Source organism: Rana temporaria, chromosome 8 (assembly GCF_905171775.1).
Source record: "Rana temporaria chromosome 8, aRanTem1.1, whole genome shotgun sequence".
Taxonomy (NCBI): domain Eukaryota; kingdom Metazoa; phylum Chordata; class Amphibia; order Anura; family Ranidae; genus Rana; species Rana temporaria.
The window spans coordinates 187,024,527-187,044,624 of NC_053496.1; the positions used below are offsets into that span (position 1 = coordinate 187,024,527).

General features: G+C 44.8%; 1 protein-coding gene across 1 annotated transcript; it reads right to left on the reverse strand.

Annotated features, from left to right (window-relative positions):
- Positions 1 to 10,169: 10,169 nt before the first annotated feature.
- Positions 10,170 to 12,011, reverse strand: LOC120910647 (zinc finger protein 84-like). The gene is made up of 2 exons (XM_040322401.1): positions 11,925 to 12,011; positions 10,170 to 11,453 (listed from the first exon to the last, which is right to left on the reverse strand). The coding sequence occupies exons 1-2, from the start codon at positions 12,009 to 12,011 to the stop codon at positions 10,326 to 10,328; spliced, it is 1,215 nt and encodes a 404-aa protein (XP_040178335.1). The 3' UTR covers positions 10,170 to 10,325.
- Positions 12,012 to 20,098: the final 8,087 nt, after the last annotated feature.

Genomic DNA, 20,098 nt, shown 5'->3' on the forward strand with positions numbered 1-20,098 from the left:
GAGTCAATTTTGCATTTCAGATGCTCTGTCCCACCAACCTTGTTATAGTGAGGGATGGTGTGACCTTCCTGTGTGGAATCCCGGGAATACAGAGGACGGGGACATCTCTCTGGTGGGTTCCTGGTATTAGGTGGCTCCATCATATCCTTGTGTCCTTCAGAAAACTCCTCCATCACTCCATACTCCTCATCCTCCTCTTTATACTCTTCTTTAACAATAATATTATAATCCCTGAGGTTTCCACTCTGAATATATAATAAAACATTCACTGTAACAAACATGTTTGTGTATTAATCAGAGCTACCAATAATTGTTCCTCATCTACCTGATGATGGTGGGGGATGGTGTGACCTTCCTGTGTGGAATCCCGGGAATACAGAGAACGGGGACATCTCTCTGGGGGGTTCCTGGTATTAGGTGGCTCCATCATATCCTTGTGATCTTCTGAAAACTCCTCCATCACTCCATACTCCTCATCCTCCTCTTTATACTCTTCTTTAGCAACAATATTATCCTCCCCGAGGTTTCTACTCTGAATAGATAATAAAAATAGTATTTTTTAAACAACTTACCTGTAAAATCCTTTTCTTGGAGTACAGAGCCTTGTTAATTATTTAATGGGTTATGTTCCACCTTCAGGTGATTGGACAATGGCACCCAAAAGACAGGAAGTCTCCTCCCCTATATAACCCCTCCCATACAGGGAGTACCTCAGTTTTGTAGCAAAGCAATAAGTATCCCAAAAATAGGGGCGGGGACCTCTGTGCCCCGTGATGTACTCCAAGAAAAGGATTTCACAGGTAAGCTGTTTAAAAAATCCTATTTTCTTTTTCGTACATCACAATACACAGAGCCTTATTAATTACTTAGTGTAATTCCATCAGACGCGAGGACCTATACTGCTGCCTGCAGCACACTGCGCCCAAAGGCGGTATCCTCATGCCCCCTTACATCCACTTGATAGAACTTGGTGAATTTATGGACAGAAGACCAAGTTTCACCCTTGCAGATCTGAGCCATGGAGGCCTGGTGATGCACTGCCCATGAAGCACTTACTGCTCTGGTTAAGTGCGCTCTCTCACATGAAAAGGAGGAATTTTATTTTTTACACCACAAACCTTAACATTACCTTGCCGAATCTACTGAGAGATTTCGACGCTGCCTGGCCCTTTCCCAGGACCTTCTGGCAGCACAAACAAAATATTAGTTTTTCCATATCTGAGCAGTTGCCTTCAGATAGATCTTGACTGCTCTTACTACATCCAGAGAGTGCAACAATCTTTCTTCTGCAGAATACGGATCTGGAAAAAATATGGTAGGTCAACATCTTGGTTCAGATGGTATCCTGACACCACCTTAGGCAGAAAAGTTGGATGAGGACGCAACACAATTCTGTCCTTGTGGATAATTAAACATGGCTTTTTACAATTCTGATACCCTTCTAGTAGAGGATATAGCAACCAGAAAAAAACGATTTCCTTGTCAAAAGGAGCAAAGGAATATGGCGTATTGGCTCAAAGGGCTGTTTTTGTAAAACAGACAAAACAAAATTCATTACCACGGGCACAAATGAGACTTAACTGGTGGATTTAAAGGCAACACCCCTTGAATAAAAGCCTGGACCAAGGAATGAGAGGCAAGCGGCCTTTGAAAAAAATATTGATAAGGCTGAGATTTGACCTTTGATGGTGCTCAAGGCCAGCTTCATTTCTACCCCCAACTTTAGAAAGGCCAAAATTCTACCAATGACATACTTTCGAGGATGACAACTACTGGATTCACACCAGAAAACATATGCCTTCCAGATTCTGTAATAGATGAGCCTGGAGGCTGGCTTCCTAGCATTAACCAGAGTGGAGAAAACTGGATCCGAAAGCCCACGATCCTTCAAGGCGTAGGTCTCAACAGCCAAACGGTCAAATTTAGACTTCGTAAAGAAGGATGCAATACTGGTCCCTGCGAGAGCAGATCTGGGCGTAGTGGAAGAAGCCATGGCTTTCCTACCGCCATCTTTACGATCTCTGTATACCAGGATCTTCAGAGCCAAGCTGGGGCCACCAGAATTACCAGTTTCTTTTCCTTCTTGACCCTGCGAAGAAATCGCGGTAGGAGTGAACCTGGAGGAAACGCAAGGATCAGGGAAAACTGATTCCAAGAAATTACTAACGCATCCATTCCACATGCTAGAGGATCCCTTGTCCTTGATACAAAGTTGTCCAACTTCATGTTGAACTTGGAGGCTAGTACATCTACATTGGAGGTACCCCATCTCTGGCATATGGCCAGAAATATATCAGGATGCAGTGACCACTCTCCTGGAAACAGCTGCTGGGAGGCTCAGATAATCCGCCTGCCATTTTTCCACTCCTGGAATGAAGACTGCAGATAGGCAAGGAACCTGCGTTTCTGCCCAAACCAAAATGTGGTTCACCTCCCTCTGGGCATCCAGACTCCTGGTGCCCCCTTGATGATTGATATAGGCCACCACTGTAGCATTGTTGGATTGTATCCAGACATGACAGCCCTGTAATCTGTACGTCCAGGCCCTGAGGGCCAAACGTACTGCCCGGATCTCCAGAATATTGATGGGCAGGATCCTTTCGGCCTTGGACCATCTTCCCTGGACCATAGTCCCTTCCAGAACTGCTCCCCAGCCCAAAAGGCTGGCATCCGTTGTTTCCACCTTCCAGGTAACTGGGATGAAGGATTTTCCCTTCTGCAAATTTTTGGTTAGCAACCACCAACTGAGGCTTTGGAGCACTTCCGACGCAGGCAGGATGCTGTTTTACAAAGGTCTGGAATGAAACTGGGCGTAAGGAATAGCCTACCATCTTTCCTAACAACTTCATGCAAAGGCGAACGGAAGGCTTCTTCCTTGCTTTGACTACCTGGATCAATTATTTTATAGGTTTGACCTTTGACACTGGTAAAAATACCCTGCTTTGGGCTGTGTCTATGACCATACCCAAATACTCCAGCCTCCTTAGGGGTTGCTAGGAAGATTTCTCTAGGTTATGAACCCAGCCTAGGTGCTCTAGTTATTTTACCATGCTGAGCACACAGTGGTCAAACCCAGTGTTTCCCAACTCCAGTCCTCAAGGCACACCAACAGGTCAGGTTTTCAGGCTTTCCATTATTTTGCACAGGTGATTTGATCAGTTTCACTGCCTTAGTAATTACCACAGCCGTTTCATCTAAGGGAAATCCTGAAAACATGACCTGTTGGTGTGCCTTGAGGACTGGAGTTGGGAAACACTGGTTTAACCCATCTACTGACTGTTCTACCAGTATCAGATCGGCCTTAGACACTGGTGAAAAAACTGAGGTACTCCGTGTATGGGAGGGGTTATATACAGGGGAACTTCCTGTCTTGGGTGTGCCCGTGTCCAATCACCTGAAAGTGGAACATAACCCATTAAGTAATGGCTTTGTGTCCCGTGATGTACAAAAAAGATTGTAACAAACATGTCTGTGTATAAATCATAACTATTAATAATTGTCAATCATCTACCTGATGATGGTGGGGGATGGTGTGACCTTCCTGTGTGGAATCCCGGGAATACAGAGGACGGGGACATCTCTTTGGTGGGTTTATGTAGCTGGATGACTCCACCATGGGGTCCTGGTACAGATCTGTGAGTCCGATTGGAATCTCTGACTCCTTCATCACTCCATCCTCACCCTCCTCTTTTATCTCTTCTTTAACATCAACCTGTGTGGAATCCCGGGAATACAGAGGACGGGGACATCTCTCTGGTGGGTTCCTATAGCTGGATCCATCTGTAGGAAACACACACACTGACTGAATACATTGGCCCAGATTCACAGAGAGCAAGGCACACATTACGCCTCCGTAGAGTAACAACCGTACGCTACGCCAACGCAGTGCAGAGAGGCAAGCAATGCATTCAGCAAGCCAGTGCTCCCAGCGCTGCGCCAGCGTGGCGTGGGTTTCAACGGCGTACGTGGAAGTGGGCGTGACCCCATGCAAATGAGGTGTGACCCCATGCAAATGATGGGCCGAGCGCCAGACATGTACGTATCACGAACTGCGCATGCGCCGTTACGTGGACGCATGCACAGCACACCCCCCTGCGCCTGCTCATAATCACGCCGGCACAACTGCCTAAGCTACGCCGTGAACATAACGTACGCCCAGTCAGACACACGTCCAACGCACAATACGCCGGCTTGTGTTCCCTGGTGCAGACCTGAGCATGTCTGTTGCTGGGTTGCACCTCCTTTATGGGGAATAATTTTACGCCGGACGTACAACATACGCGCATCTTGCGTAGCATGCGCCGGGCACACGCACGTTCGTGAATCGCCGTATTTCCCTCATTTGCAGGTTTGAATGGCTAATCAATGGGAGCGGCACCATGCACCCAGCCTAAATGTGCGCCCACCCTACGCCGGCGTAAGCAAGCTACGTCGGCAGGTGTACCCCTTTTTTTTAGGCGCATATTAGTTTGTGGGTCTGGCGCACAGATACGACGGCGCACATTTTCACTTACATCGGCGTAACTTGTTATATGTCGGCGTAAGTGCTTTGTGAATCTGGGCCATTGTTTCTATGTGTTTATCAGATGATGGGGGATCTAGGTGGAGCCTCCGTACTGCTCTCTCCTTTACAATAAAGTCTCCTCTTACCCGGTGACGTGAGGGGCGGCTGATTCTCCATCATGACGTCTTTGTAGAGATCCTTGTGTCCTTCTAAATACTCCCACTCCTCCATGGAGAAATAGACAGTGACATCCTGACACACACAATCATACAGTCACCATCCAGACACATGGATAGGGGGGGAGAGCAGTTCCTGCACAACGAAACATAGAAAAGTTAACTTTATTGTCCGCCTATAGGTCTATGTTTGTCCCGAGCATGTTTGAAGCCATATACTGATGACCGTCTCACTACCTCTGCTGGTAGTTGATTCCCAAAAGTTTTAAACTTTCCTCCAGTTAGTTGGAGGTCATGTCCCCGTGTTCTTGATTTTGGTTTCCTATCGGAAATGCTGTCCTCCTGAACCTTATTCAACCCCTTGATGTATTTGCAGGTTTCCGTCATGTCTCCGGTTTCCCTTCTTCCCACCAAACTAGACATATTAAAGCGGTTGTACACCTCGGTCATGAAACTCAAACTAAGCACATGTATCTGTAGTGTTTACATGTCTCTATCCTTCCTCTTGCTGGTGACCCCTCTAGTGATATAAAGATCTATATAGAGGAATCAGGACCTCCTTCCTCCTGCTGGTGACCCTTCTAGTGATATAAAGATCTATATAGAGGATCAGGACCTCCTTCCTCCTGCTGGTGACCCCTCTAGTGATATAATGATCTATATAGAGGAATCGGGACCTCCTTCCTCCTGATGAAGACCCCTCTAGTGATATAAAGATATATATAGAGGAATCAGGACCTCCTCCCTCCTGCTGGTGACCCCTCTAGTAATATAAAGATCTATATAGAGGAATCAGGACCTCCTTCCTCCTCCTGGTGACCCCTCTAGTGATATGAAGATCTATATAGAGGAATCAGGACCTCCTTCCTCCTGCTGGTGACCCCTCTAGTGATATGAAGATCTATATAGAGGAATCAGGACCTCCTTCCTCCTGATGAAGACCCCTCTAGTGATATAAAGATCTATATAGAGGAATCAGGACCTCTTTCCTCCTGCTGGTGACCCCTCTAGTGATATAAAGATCTATATAGAGGAATCAGGACCTCCTTCCTCCTGCTGGTGACCCCTCTAGTGATATAAAGATCTATATAGAGGAATCAGGACCTCCTTCCTCCTGATGAAGACTCCTCTAGTGATATAAAGATCTATATAGAGGAATCAGGACCTCCTTCCTCCTGATGAAGACCCCTCTAGTGATATAAAGATCTATATAGAGGAATCAGGACCTCCTTCCTCCTGCTGGTGACCCCTCTAGTGATATAAAGATCTATATAGAGGAATCAGGACCTCCTCCCTCCTGCTGGTGATCCCTCTGGTGATATAAAGATCTATATAGAGGAATCAGGACCTCCTTCCTTCTGCTGGTGACCCCTCTAGTGATATAAAGATCTATATAGAGGAATCAGGACCTCCTTCCCCCTGATGAAGACCCCTCTAGTGATATAAAGATCTATATAGAGGAATCAGGACCTCCTTCCTCCTGATGAAGACCCCTCTAATGATATAAAGAGCTATATAGAGGAATCAGGACCTCCTTCCTGCGGGGGGAAGGGGTTGGCATTATCAAAGAAGGGGTGTGGAAGTGCCAATTTCAGTACAACCCAAACCCAAATCTTATCCCTCATACAAGAGACTGATAAGGTGAGAAGGCGACACATCTCCAATATAAAGAGAATGCTCCGGCCTCGTAAGTGGGGAAATGTTCTGACCCTGAATGGGTTAATCTAGGTTTCCACACTATATATGTGTGTATTATCATCTGCTGGAGATAAAAGACGTCACAGTGACTATGGAGGAAGAGGACGGACATGACGGGGGTTACTGGGTGTAAATAGAAGATAAGATCTTATTACCTCCTCTGCGGCCACCTCCAGCGACGTTTCCTCTTTACTTCTTCCCGACTCACCTCTCACCCGGAACTTCCTGTCTGTATCTGACATCACTTCCTTAGATTCTTCCTGTCTGGGTAGAAGTGAGAAGATCACCATCTTGTGGAGCTCAGAGGAACTGCATCCCCGAGAAACGTCTCGTAGTGTGAACACGGCCTTGTGCTCATATTGGTGTGTGTGTGTGTATAACGTCAGTATGTGTTTGTGATGATTTCTGTGTGTTTGTGATGGTTTTTGTTTGTGTCCAATATCATTGTATGTGTGCATGCTGCAATGACAGATACACACACATATACTAATGAGGCTGCACTGATGGAAGACATTGATGGCTGGCACTGATAGGAGGCACTAATGGCTGGCACCGATAAGAGGTACTGATGGCTGGCACTGTTAGGAGGCGCGGATAGGTGGAACTTACAGGAGACACTAATGGCTGGCACTCAAAGGATGCACTGATAGGAGGCACCGATAGCTAACAGTGATAGGAGGCACTGATGGCTGCGCTGATAGGAGGCATTGATGGCTGGCATTAATAGGAGGCACTGATAGGTGGCATTCATAGGAGGCACCAATGGCTGAACTGATAGGTGGAACTGATGGCTGGCACTGCTCAAATCTGCTATGGCAAGGATGCTTTTTCAGCTTAATTTTTAGCTGAGCGAGTCCATCATCTGGCTGCAGGACCCCTGTCTAGCAGGGCTCCCGTCTAGTCTATGAACCTCCAGGACCGAGGCTTACCTGCTAGAAGAGTAAAATTCCTTTCAGGAATGTCAAACTGTCAGTGTATCCCGACTTTTCCGCAGAGGTACAATGATGTGGGGCTAAATTTACCAAGTGCCAAACGCCAGCTACGGATCAAGCACCCGTCTTACGACATGCTCTAACCCGCTAGATTACGCATAGCAGGGATAAGATACTTTTTTTTGAAGATCCTGAATCCTTTATTGAATGGCTGGAGTGACGGGACCATGCAGGCAACCTGAAGTTTGCGTCCCTACTTCACAATCCATGGCTCTCCTTCACATCCGCAGTGCTGGATTCTTCCTGGATTCCCTCATAGCGGATCTTCAATCTACAACGACTTGTAAGTTTATCCCCTCCATCCTTTCCCATCTCCCCCCCCCCCAAATGCCTGTATTTACTACTTCTATGCACTTCTCCTTGAGGTCAGGACTCTGTGCAGGCCAGTCAAGTTCCCCGACCCAAAACTGGCTCATCCATGTCTTTATAGACCTTGCTTTGTGCACTGGTCTAAATCATTTGGTAAAGGGGTTATTATGGTTAGTGGTTGTTTTTCAGGGGTTGGGCTTGGCCCTTTAGTTCCAGTGAAGGGAACTCTTACGATGTCAGCATACCAAGACATTTCATTCTCCCAACAAGTTTGGGGATGGACCCTTCCTGTTCCAACATGACTGAGGACCAATGTACAAAGCAAGGTCTATAAAGACATGGGTGAGCGAGTTTGGGGTGGAGGAACTTGACTGACATCAACCTGAGAGAACACATTTGGGATGAATTAGAGCGGAGACTGTGAGCCACGCCTTCTTGTCTAACATCAGTGCCTGACCTCACAAATGCACTTCTGGAAGAATGGTCAAACATTCCCATAGACCTAAACCTTGTGGACGGCCTTCCCAGAAGAGTTGAAGCTGTTATAGCTGCAAAGGGCGGAGCCAACTCAATATTGAACCCTACAGACTAAGACTGGGATGCCATTTAAATTCCTGTGTGTGTAATGGCAGGCGTCCCAATACTTCTGGTAATATAGTGTATGTCCACAACTGATGACTGAATACTGTGAATAATGTATCTTTAATAACACAGAATTACATTATTAGCTGGATTCAGGTAGGGGCGCGCATCTTTGCGTTGGCGTAGCGTAGCGTATTTACACTATGCCGCCGTAAGTCAGAGAGGCAAGTATTGTATTCACAAAGTACTTGCCTCCTAAGTTACGGCGGCGTAGTGTGAATAGGCCGGCGTAAGTGCGCCTAATTCAAATGAGGATGAGGGGGGCGTGTTTTATGCATATTAACTGTGACCCGACGTGATTGACGTTTTTTTACGAACCGTGCATGCGCCGTCCGTGTACATATCCCAGTGTGCATTGCAGCAAAGTACGCCGCAAGGACATATTGGTTTCGACGTGGACGTAAATTACGTCCAGCCCTATTCACGGACGACTTACGCAAACGACGTAAAATTTTCAAATTTCGACACGGGAACGACGGCCATACTTAACATTGGCTACGCCACCTAGGGGGCATGTTTATCTTTAGGCGGCGTATCTCTTACGGAAACGGCGTATCTTTACTGTGACGGGCGCACGTACGTTCGTGAATCGGCGTATCTATGCATTTACATATTCTATGCCGAACTCAACGGAAGCGCCACCTAGCGGCCAGCCTAAATATTGCACCCTAAGATACGACGGCGCAAGCCGTCGTATCTTAGATAGGTTTAAGTGTATCTCAGTTTGAGAATACACTTAAACTTAGGACGGTGCAGATTCCGAGTTAGGTCGGCGTATCTACTGATACGCCGGCCTAACTCTTTCTGAATCCACCTATATATCTACAATTATATACTTTTACAGATCACATCTCAGCTACGGACAAAACTTACCAACTCTTCTATTCATGTTACAGGCCACTAGAAGGAACTGACAATTATAGGAAATTGCCATTTGCCATGGTTGGGTGTATACTTGTCACATTTGATGACCAATTTTTTTTTTAAAACAGGTCTGTAATGCCGCGTACTCATGATCGGAATTTCTGACAACAAATGTTCGATGGAAGCTTTTTGTCAGAAATTCCGACCGTGTGTAGGCACCATCGGACATTTGCTGTCGGAATTTCCGACAACAAACATTTGAGAGCTGGTTCTCAAATTTTTCGACAACAAAATCCTTTCTTGTAAAATCGTGTGTGGACAATTCCGGCACACAAAATTCCACGCATGCTCTGAATCAAGTACGAGACGGAAGCGCTGGGTCTGGTAAAACTAGCATTCGTAATGTAGATAGCACATTCGTCACGCTGTAACGGACCGAAAAGCACGAGGCTGAAAAATGGGAATTGTCTCTCACCAAACTTCTACTAACACGACTGGTATTGAACTTCCCTTTAATAGTGCCGTCATACGTCTCAGCGTTCTTGGCGTTCGGAAATTCCGATAACATCTGTGCGACCGTGTGTATGCAATACAAGTTTAAGCCAACATCCGTCGGAAAAAAGTCCACGTTTTTTTTGTTGGAATTTACGATCGTGTGTACGCGGCATAAGTGTTTGTGAAATCTTCCACCACAAAATGTACTCAGCCAATGAAAGGTAATGATTTCATTTTTATTTTAAAAAGCCTAGAGGGCCACCTTTTAAGTGGTGGGGTTAACGTGTTTTGTCCTGGAAGACGACTTGAGAAAACAGACCTCTTGCAAGAGTTTCCACCACAAAATGTACTCAGCCAATGAGAGGGAATGACTCCATTTTTATTTTTCTCCTGCTATCAATGGCCAACACAGTACAACACTTCATCCATGTCTTTGGTGATCTCTGATCTCCTTATGAAGTGTTTCTTACATGATGAAGATCAGCCATGGAGTATATCTGAGGTGTATATCAGGGTGTGCTTCTTCCCCACATGTCCAGCAACATTCATATACAAGACATTTCCCATACTCAAGACATTAATACACCTCAAAGTGTGGGACCCCTGATGTACAAGAAGACAGGACTTTGGTGAGGAACATTTCCCTCACTCAGGACAGGAAAGTGGCTTCTCCCCCGTGTGACATCTCTGGTGTGCAGAAAGACTGGACTTGAATGAAAAACATTTGCCGCACTCAGCACAGGAATACGGCTTCTCCCCCGTGTGAGATCTCTGATGGATGGAAAGATAACACTTCTGTGCAAAACATTTGCCGCACTCAGGACAGGAATACGGCTTTTCCCCCGAGTGACACCTTTGATGTGTGACAAGATCTGATTTTTGTACAAAACATTTCCCGCATTCAGAACAGGAAAAAGGCTTCTCACCTGAGTGCCATCTCTGATGGCTGTAAAGATAGGACTTCTGTGAAAAACTTTTTCCGCACTCAGGACAGGAATGTGGCTTCTCCACCGTGTGAGATCTCTGATGTCTGCGAAGATTGGACTTCAGTGAAAAACATTTCCGGCACTCAGGACAGGAATGTGGCTTTTGCCCTGAATGAGCCTTTTGACCCGTAACAAGATCAGATTTTTGTACAACAGATTCCTCGCACTCAGGATAGGAAAATGGCTTCTCCTCCGTATGAGACTTCAGATGTGTGACAAGGTCAGATTTTTTTAAGAAACATTTACCACACTCAGAACAGAGATGAGGCTTTTCAACCATATGAGTTCTTTGATGTCCATCAAGATGTGACCTCTGTGAAAAGCATTTCCCACACTCGGGACAGGAATACGGCTTCTCCTCCGTGTGAGTTCTTTGATGTGTGACAAGAACTGATTTCTGTGCAAAACATTTTCCACACTCAGGACAGGAATATGGCTTCTCCCCTGTGTGAGATCTCTGATGTATGATAAGATTTGAAATCTGTACGAAACATTTTCCGCATTTAGGACAGCAATACGGCTTCTCCCCCGTGTGAGATCTCTGATGTACTGAAAGATGGGATTTCTGAGAAAAACATTTCCCGCACTCAGGACAGGAATACGGCTTCTCTCCTGTGTGAGATCTTTTATGCTTCTTAAGATTGCCTTTAAAATTAAAACACTTCCCGCACTCAGCACAAGAAAACCTCTCATTTGTTGGAAGGACAGCACTGCCCGTCACAGTCTGAGGTTCCTCAGGATAAGAGGAATACGATGGTGCGGCACTGTCCCACACAGTCTGAGGTTCCTCAGGATAAGAGGAATACGATGGTCCGGCACCGTCCCGCACAGTCTGAGGTTCCTCAGGATAAGAGGAATACGATGGTCCGGCACCGTCCCGCACAGTCTGAGGTTCCTCAGGATAAGAGGAATACGATGGTCTATCTACACTGTGTGGTGCCGGATGGACATTTGAGGAAGCCGGGTTTTCTCCAGGACTATTCCTGATGTGAGATTTTTGATGTGTGATAAGAAATGATTTCTGTACAAAACATTTTCCACACTCAGGACAGGAATACGGCTTCTCTCCTGTATGAATTCTCTGATGTACTGAAAGACTGGACTTCCTGGAAAAACATTTGTCACACTCAGAACAGGAAAATGTCTTCTCTCCCGTGTGAGTCCTCTGATGTACTGAAAGATGGGACCTCTGTGAAAAACATTTGCCGCACTCAGGGCAGGAATACGGCTTCTCACCTGTGTGAGATCTTTTATGCACATTAAGATTGCCTTTCAAATTGAAACATTTCCCACACTCAGGACAGGGATACCTCTTATCTGTTAGAAGGACGACAGTATACCTCATAGTCTGAGGTTCCTCAGGATAAGAGGAATACAATGGTTCGGCACTGTCCCGCACAGTCTGAGGTTCCTCAGGATAAGAGGAATACGATGGTCCGGCACTGTCCCGCACAGTCTGAGGTTCCTCAGGATAAGAGGAATACGATGGTCCGGCACTGTCCCGCACAGTCTGAGGTTCCTCAGGATAAGAGGAATACGATGGTCCGGCACCGTCCCGCACAGTCTGAGGTTCCTCAGGATAAGAGGAATACGATGGTCCGGCACCGTCCCGCACAGTCTGAGGTTCCTCAGGATAAGAGGAATACGATGGTCCGACACCGTCCCGCACAGTCTGAGGTTCCTCAGGATAAGAGGAATACGATGGTCCGGCACTGTCCCGCACAGTCTGAGGTTCCTCAGGATAAGAGGAATACGATGGTCCGGCACCGTCCCGCACAGTCTGAGGTTCCTCAGGATAAGAGGAATACGATGGTGCGGCACCGTCCCGCACAGTCTGAGGTTCCTCAGGATAAGAGGAATACGATGGTCCATCTACACTGTGTGGTGCCGGATGGACATTTGAGGTAGTCGGGTTTTCTCCTGGACTATACTGTGTGATGTCCTCATCTTCTACTTTACAGTCTGCAGACAAAGTGAGACAATCCTCTGAGGTTTTCCTCATCTCCCGTCCATCTACTAAAATAGAAATACAAAGATTATTACTAGACATGAGCCTGAAGATCACCATCATTGGGTTATTGACTCCTCCCTCATTATCACTTTCTTTTTAAGGTTCCAAAGTTGGAAGATGTTATCACATTATTATCAACATGTAAAAGTCTGTGCTCCAATCACATCATCAGATATAAAGAGTTTTGTCTCTGAGGATCTTACAATTCCCCCTCAAGATAACTAGTAAATGGCTCCTCTGATCTCCTACCAGATCATTTCTTTATTCATGGGCCTTAGTCAGAGAGTGAGGAAACAACGAGAACTGTCTCTTATAGGAAGAGAAAATAACCGCTCAGAAGTCTTCAAAGAACCTCCTCACTGGAACCAAACCATGGGTGCCGGCAATGCAATAGTGATGCAAAAATACGAATGAAACTTGGACAGCCGCACTCCAAAAATGTTCTTTTAATTAAAATCGATCACAAAATAAACATGCTACAGCAAAAAAAATGGAACAAAAGCTAACGTTTCGCACTGTAGCTTCAGTGCTTAATCATAGCTGGTGCTGTGGCATGTTTATTTTGTGATCGATTTTAATTAAAAGAACATTTTTGGAGTGCGGCTGTCCAAGTTTCCTTCGTATTTTTGCATGTCTTTTATAGGAGTGACAGTGAGGAGGGGATTATAGGACGAGTGTCAGGAGTATGTAATTTTACAATATACACTAGATAGTGCAGGGGTCAGGAGGACTCATAATATTGGTGTTCAGTAATCAGTGGCGAGTTATATGTTCATCAGAGACAAGTTGCAGAGATCCCACACCGCTGCCTCCCATCTCCTGAGACTGCACTCAGTGACTTGGGTCTGAGACTATACAGACATATCCCTCCACCCGGCACAGCCAGCAAATAACAGAGCAAGTAACCCGGGAGAATTGTTCTGTCAGAGATCTCACTAGACCCGGGCATGGGGCAGAAGACCCAAGGTACATACCTCAGGTGTCTAGGTCAAGCAAACCCTATGGTGAAAATCAACATTTTGCTGCCAGCTGAACCCCAGAATCTCCATAAATCCAGTCTGGAGGCATAAATTGTGTCTGCAGCACAGAGAAGGAAGATTATCCGAGAGAAATACAGGAATACAGGACGGGGAACACAGCTCAGGAAAGTGACCAGGAGATTACAGGCTGATATCACCCAGTCCCCGCCCTACTCTGGACCAATCAGTGAGCAGTATGGGTGGAGGAATGGATTTAGTGTTAATGACCCACCTGTGCTGATCTCTGTAGGAGTGTCCTCCTCTATAAATGTCCCTGTTATTCCATCCTCCTCCATAGACTGCTGATCATCCCTCACATACGTCTCTTCTTCTTCTGATTTCACCTCAACTTTTATATCTATCAGATCTTCACCCTAAACCAAGAAAATTAGAGAAAATATAATCTGTAAAACATAAGCTTTAGCTAGTGACATAACATAAGATATCCAAACATTATCTCCAGAAGTCCATGTTCTAGATGCTCTATCCCACCAACCTTGTAACAGTGAGGGGTGGTGTGACCTTCCTGTGTGGAATCCCGGGAATACAGAGGACGGGGACATCTCTCTGGGGGGTTCCTGGTATTAGGTGGCTCCATCATATCCTTGTGTCCTTCTGAAAACTCCTCCATCACTCCATACTCCTCATCCTCCTCTTTATACTCTTCTTTAACATCAATATTATAATCCCCGAGGTTTCCACTCTGAATATATAATAAAACATTCATTATAATAAACATGTTTGTGTATAAATCATAACCACCAATAATTGTTCCTCATCTACCTGATGATGGTGGGGGATGGTGTGACCTTCCTGTGTGGAATCCCGGGAATACAGAGGACGGGGACATCTCTCTGGTGGGTTCCCATTACTGGATCCATCTGTAGGAAACACACACACTGACTGAATACATTGTTTCTATGTGTTTATCAGATGATGGGGGATCTAGGTGGAGCCTCCGTACTGCTCTCTCCTTTACAATAAAGTCTCCTCTTACCCGGTGATGTGAGGGGCGGCTGATTGTCCATCATGACATCCTTGTAGAGATCCTTGTGTCCTTCTAAATACTCCCACTCCTCCATGGAGAAATAGACAGTGACATCCTGACACCTTATAGGAACCTGACACACACAATGATACAGTCACCATCCAGACACACCCCTTGTCTGTTACTGGATAATGTCCCAGAATCCTCCTCACCTCTCCTGTCAGCAGCTCCATCATCTTCTTGGTGACTTCTAGAATCTTCTCCATGTTGTGTCTCTCGGGTTTTAGGGAGTCCCATGGAGGCACTGTGATGGTCATGTGATCACCTGACTTCACAAGAGGAAATCTCTGTATTGGAGAACCAATAGGAATATCATGTTAGAATCCCAGAATCCTCCTCACCTCTCCGGTCAGGTCTGTGTTTTATTAATAGAGATAAGAGTGATGTCATGTGACCTCCCAGAATCCTCCTCACCCCTCCGGTCAGGTCTGTGTATTATTAATAGAGATAAGAGTGATGTCATGTGACCTCCCAGAATCCTCCTCACCTCTCCGGTCAGGTCTGTGTATTATTAATAGAGATAAGAGTGATGTCATGTGACCTCCCAGAATCCTCCTCACCTCTCCAGTCAGGTCTGTGTGTTATTAATAGAGATAAGAGCGATGTCATGTGACCTCCCAGAATCCTCCTCACCTCTCCGGTCAGGTCTGTGTGTTATTAATAGAGATAAGAGTGATGTCATGTGACCTCCCAGAATCCTCCTCACCTCTCCGGTCAGGTCTGTGGTTTATTAATAGAGATAAGAGTGATGTCATGTGACCTCCCAGAATCCTCACCTCTCCGGTCAGCAGGTAGATGATCTCCAGAGTGAGGTTTAGTATCTTCTCAGTCATGTGACTCCGGTCCTCCTCCATCCTCATTGGTGTGGTCATGTGATCTATGTGGGTTTCTCTGTAGAAGGATTATGGAGAATTATTTGGACTGTGTTGGTTGTACAATGTTAGGATGGGGATAGAAGGGGTTAATATGCCGGCGGCCCCCAGTGGCAATTGGAACACGTAGATCGGGTTACTTAGGGGTCTAGTTAAGATAAAAAAGATTTGCTTAATTATTTGTCAAGGAAATCTACATGAGCATTCGTTGTGTGCAAATTGTGCGATTACAAGCATTTTTTTCTTTTAACAAATATTATTTTAGTAAGGGCAGTAGTGAAAGACCACTTAGGGGGCCACTAGATGGAGCTGAGGAGCACAAGAAATACATATAGTACCGTATATACTCGCGTATAAGCCAAGTTTTTCAGCAAATTTTCTTTTGTGCTGAAAATGCTCCCCTCGGCTTATGCTCTAGCCACCTTTTTGCGCCTGATCTCCTGGAATTTGGGGACCGGTTACTGGCCAGTCATAGGTCCCCTGGACCCCAAACCTGGCACACATGTAGCCCCACTCGTCCTCTACAAGTGTGCAAAGTTTGTTGTGCGGGGGACCAACGGCCGGGGAGCACCGATTTTTCAAAGCTGGGTACCCCTTCCATAGACTCCCATGTTAAACGGTAATTTTTCTGGTGAGTTTGGGGACCCGGTACCGGCTGGCCGTAGGTCCTCTGGACCCTGGACTTGGCACACTTGTATCTCCATTTGTCCTCTACAAGTGTGCACAGTTTGTTGTCTGGGGGACCTACGGCTGGGGAGCACTGATTTTTCAAATCTGGGCACCACTTCCATAGACTCCCATGTTATTTTTTTTTTTTTTTTTTTTTTTTTTTCTTTTTTTTTACCTATCCAAGAAATGTGTTTTTTTGCGAGATTTTTCAGATCTTGATTAATGTCGTTAATTAAGGGGACAAAATTAACCAGGTAAAGTTTTTCAACTGTTGATGTAATTTTTATTCCTAAGTACGTTATAGCTTCTTTTTCCCATGTAAATGGAAACTCTTTCTGTAGTTCTTCTACTTCTTTTTTATCTATCCCCAAATTCAAAATTACTGTTTTTATCGGATTTATTTTAAAATTTGAGAGTTCACCGTATCTTTTTATTTCCTTTATGATATTAGGAAGGGAAACTTTAGGTTTGGTCAAATATAGGAGTATGTCGTCTGCGTACGCCGCCACCTTATGTTCTTCGTCTCCCACTCTCACCCCCCCTATATCCGGGTTTTCCCGGATTTTTGCTAATAACGGTTCCAGAGCTATTACATATAGGAGAGGTGAGAGCGGGCACCCCTGTCTGGTTCCATTTTTCATTTCGAACACAGACGACATACTCCCGTTGACCTTCACCCTTGCCGTCGGGTGACTATATAAATTCTTTACCCATTTCATATACCTTGGTCCCAGGCCTATATTTTGTAAAGTTTCCATCATAAACCCCCAGTCGACTCTGTCAAATGCTTTTTCAGCATCTAAAGACATGAGTACGACTGGGGGTTTCTTTTTTGGATCCTGTTGTAGCAACAACAGGGTCCTTATGCTGTTATCTCTCCCTTCTCTGCCTGTTACAAAGCCCGCCTGATCTGTGTTTATTAATTGTGGCATTAAGCTTTTTATCCTAGTTGCTAATATTTTCGCATATGCCTTCAGGTCTGCATTTAGCAATGCTATTGGTCGATAGTTGGAGCACAGAGTTCCATCTTTTCCTGGTTTAGGGATAATAGAAATAATTGCTAATAAGGATTCTTTTCTTATTTCCTCTTCCTCCCCTATTTTATTAAAATAGTTACACATCTCTGGGACCAGGAGTTCTTTAAATTTTTTGTAGTATATAATCGGCAAGCCGTCAGGACCTGGGCTCTTACCGCACGGTGTTTCCTGGAAAGCTCTGTATATCTCATCTTGGGTTATTGGAGCCTCTAAGGATTCAATGTCGTTTTGAGCAAGTTTAGGTAATTTCACTTCTTTTAAGTATTCCCTAATTTTCTTTTTTCTAATATTTTCCTGCTCTAGTGTTTCATTAGTTCTTATTGAGTATAGTGAGCTGTAGAAAGTCCGAAACGATTCCGCAATTTCAGACGTCTTATATTTCATAAGGCCGCCTTGATTTGTTATTTTTTCTATGTAGTTTTTTTTTTTTTTTTTCCCTAGATATTCTAGCTAAATATTTCCCTGGTTTGTTCCCCCATTTATATCTCTCTTTTCTAACATTTTTGAATATGTCCCTTGTTTCAACCTTCATCAAGTCTCTGAGCTGGACCCTCTTTACAACAATTTCTTGGTATATTTCGTTTTCCCCTCGCTCTTTATGCCTTTGCTCTAATTCAAATAGCTCAGTTGTTAATTTTTTCATGTTTTGTTTTCTTGTCTTTTTTTTCCCTGCTCCTATCGAGATTAGTTTCCCTCTGATGTATGCCTTATGGGCCTCCCATACAGTAGCTACCTTTACTTCAGGTGTATTATTAAGAGTGAAATATTGCTCCAAATCTGTTCTCACTATGTTGTTTACCTCTATATCTTTTATGAGTTCTTCGTTTAAATTCCATGATCCCTTTCTTTGCTCTATCTCTTTGAATCTAATTTTCACCATTACAGGGGCGTGGTCTGAGATTGTAGTTACCCCTATTGAAGTTTTAATTACCTCTTCCAGTAACTCATGATCTACCATTATATAGTCCAGTCTCGAGTATGTTCCGTGCACCGAAGAGTAATAGGTATAGTCCCTTTTATTTGGATATGTAATCCTCCAAGGATCTATTAAACCGTAGCTGTGCATTTTCTTTCCTAATATTCTGAGCTGTTTAATATTTCGCCTCTGAGCCCCAGACGTACTATCAAGTTGATAGTCCATTGAGAGGTTGAGGTCTCCTGCTAGTATTACGTGTCCTGATTTAAAATCCATTAAGGCATTCAGAATCCCCCTTAGATATTTATGAGGTTGGTTATTTGGGCAATATATGTTTGCTAGCGTGTATTTTTTCCCTTGGAGTACACCTTTTAGGAACAAATAGCGACCTTCAGGGTCTACCTTCCTATCTTCTACTGTAAAAGAGATATTCTTCCCTATTCCTATGGCGACCCCCTTAGCTCTCTTCTTTGGGGAGTCTCCATAATACCAAGTGGGAACTGCCCGAGAATACAGTCTAACATTTGAATCCAACGTTATGTGTGTCTCTTGTAAAAAAATTATTTCAGCGGAGTACCTTTCGACCTCTCTTAATACCATATGCCTTTTTTCCGGGCAACTGAGACCTCTTACGTTATATGTTAAAAAATTTATATTTGTCATTTCTGTCTCTTTTTTTTTTTCTTTCTGTCTTTCTCAAGTATGTATGTTCTTTCCTGCTGCATGACACACAGATCTAAATCCCCTTTCCCCCCCCTCCGAGCCCTCCTAATCTCCCCCTCACCCCTCCCACCCGAGGCCCTTCTCCCATCTCCTCCCCCCCACCCTCCCCTCCCGTCGTATCTTGCCCCCATGTTCTTCATATGGGGCTTTGTCATCCCCTCCCCCCCTTCCCCCCGGTCGATCCCTGACCCTATGGTCGTTTAGAGCTTTTTCTATTTGGCGCTCCAGGCGCTCTTTTGCTCCTCAGGCTAAGGTGGGGTTCTGTTTTAGCCCGGTCTCCTATCCCCCTATACTGGGGAATTAGGGAAGGAGTGCTCTCCAGATCCCCCCTCTCTCCCATCCCGCTCCTGTAGCTTACTATATTCCCCCTCCCTGTCCCCCCCCTCCCCCCCCCTCCCCCCCACCGCCGTCTAACATTTTTAATCTTTTTTTGGTGTTGGGATATCTAATCTCTGACAAAATTCTGGCACTTCCTCTAAAAACCTCAGTCTTGCAGAGATACCGTTTTTCCTGCCTATTAGGCAGGCTGGGAATCCCCAATTATATTGTATATCATGTTCCTGCAAGACTCCTAACAACGGTTTTAAACTTCTTCTTCTTTTTAACGTCTCTTGTGACAGATCTTGATATATTTGAATATTATGCTGATCATACTCTAATGGCGACTTCCCTCTCAGTTTTCTCCATAGTTGGTTCTTCTCTTCCCAACTTTCAAATCGCACAATAATGTCTCTTGGATAGTCCTGTGCTCTCTCTCTGGAACGTCTTATCCTATGCGCACGTTCTATTTTTAGTGGGGAAATTATTTCTCTCTCTAGTATTGGATTACAAATTTTTCTTATTGTTTCTGGGAGATCCTCAGCCTGTGTCGTTTCTGGAACTCCGCGTATTCTTATATTCTTCCTTCTATCTCTATTTTCTTGATCTTCTAATTTATACGCCTGCTCTCGTTGATTTATTTTTAATGCTTTTATTTCATCTTCTAATTTTTTAACTGAGGTTATGTTGTAATCAACTTTTTTCTCAACTTCTTCCACTCTTTCCAATATATGCCCCATATTTCTCTCCATTTTTTCCATTTGCGATTTAAGTGATCTTTCTAAGGCGGCAAACATTCCTTCCATTTCCCTTTTTGTT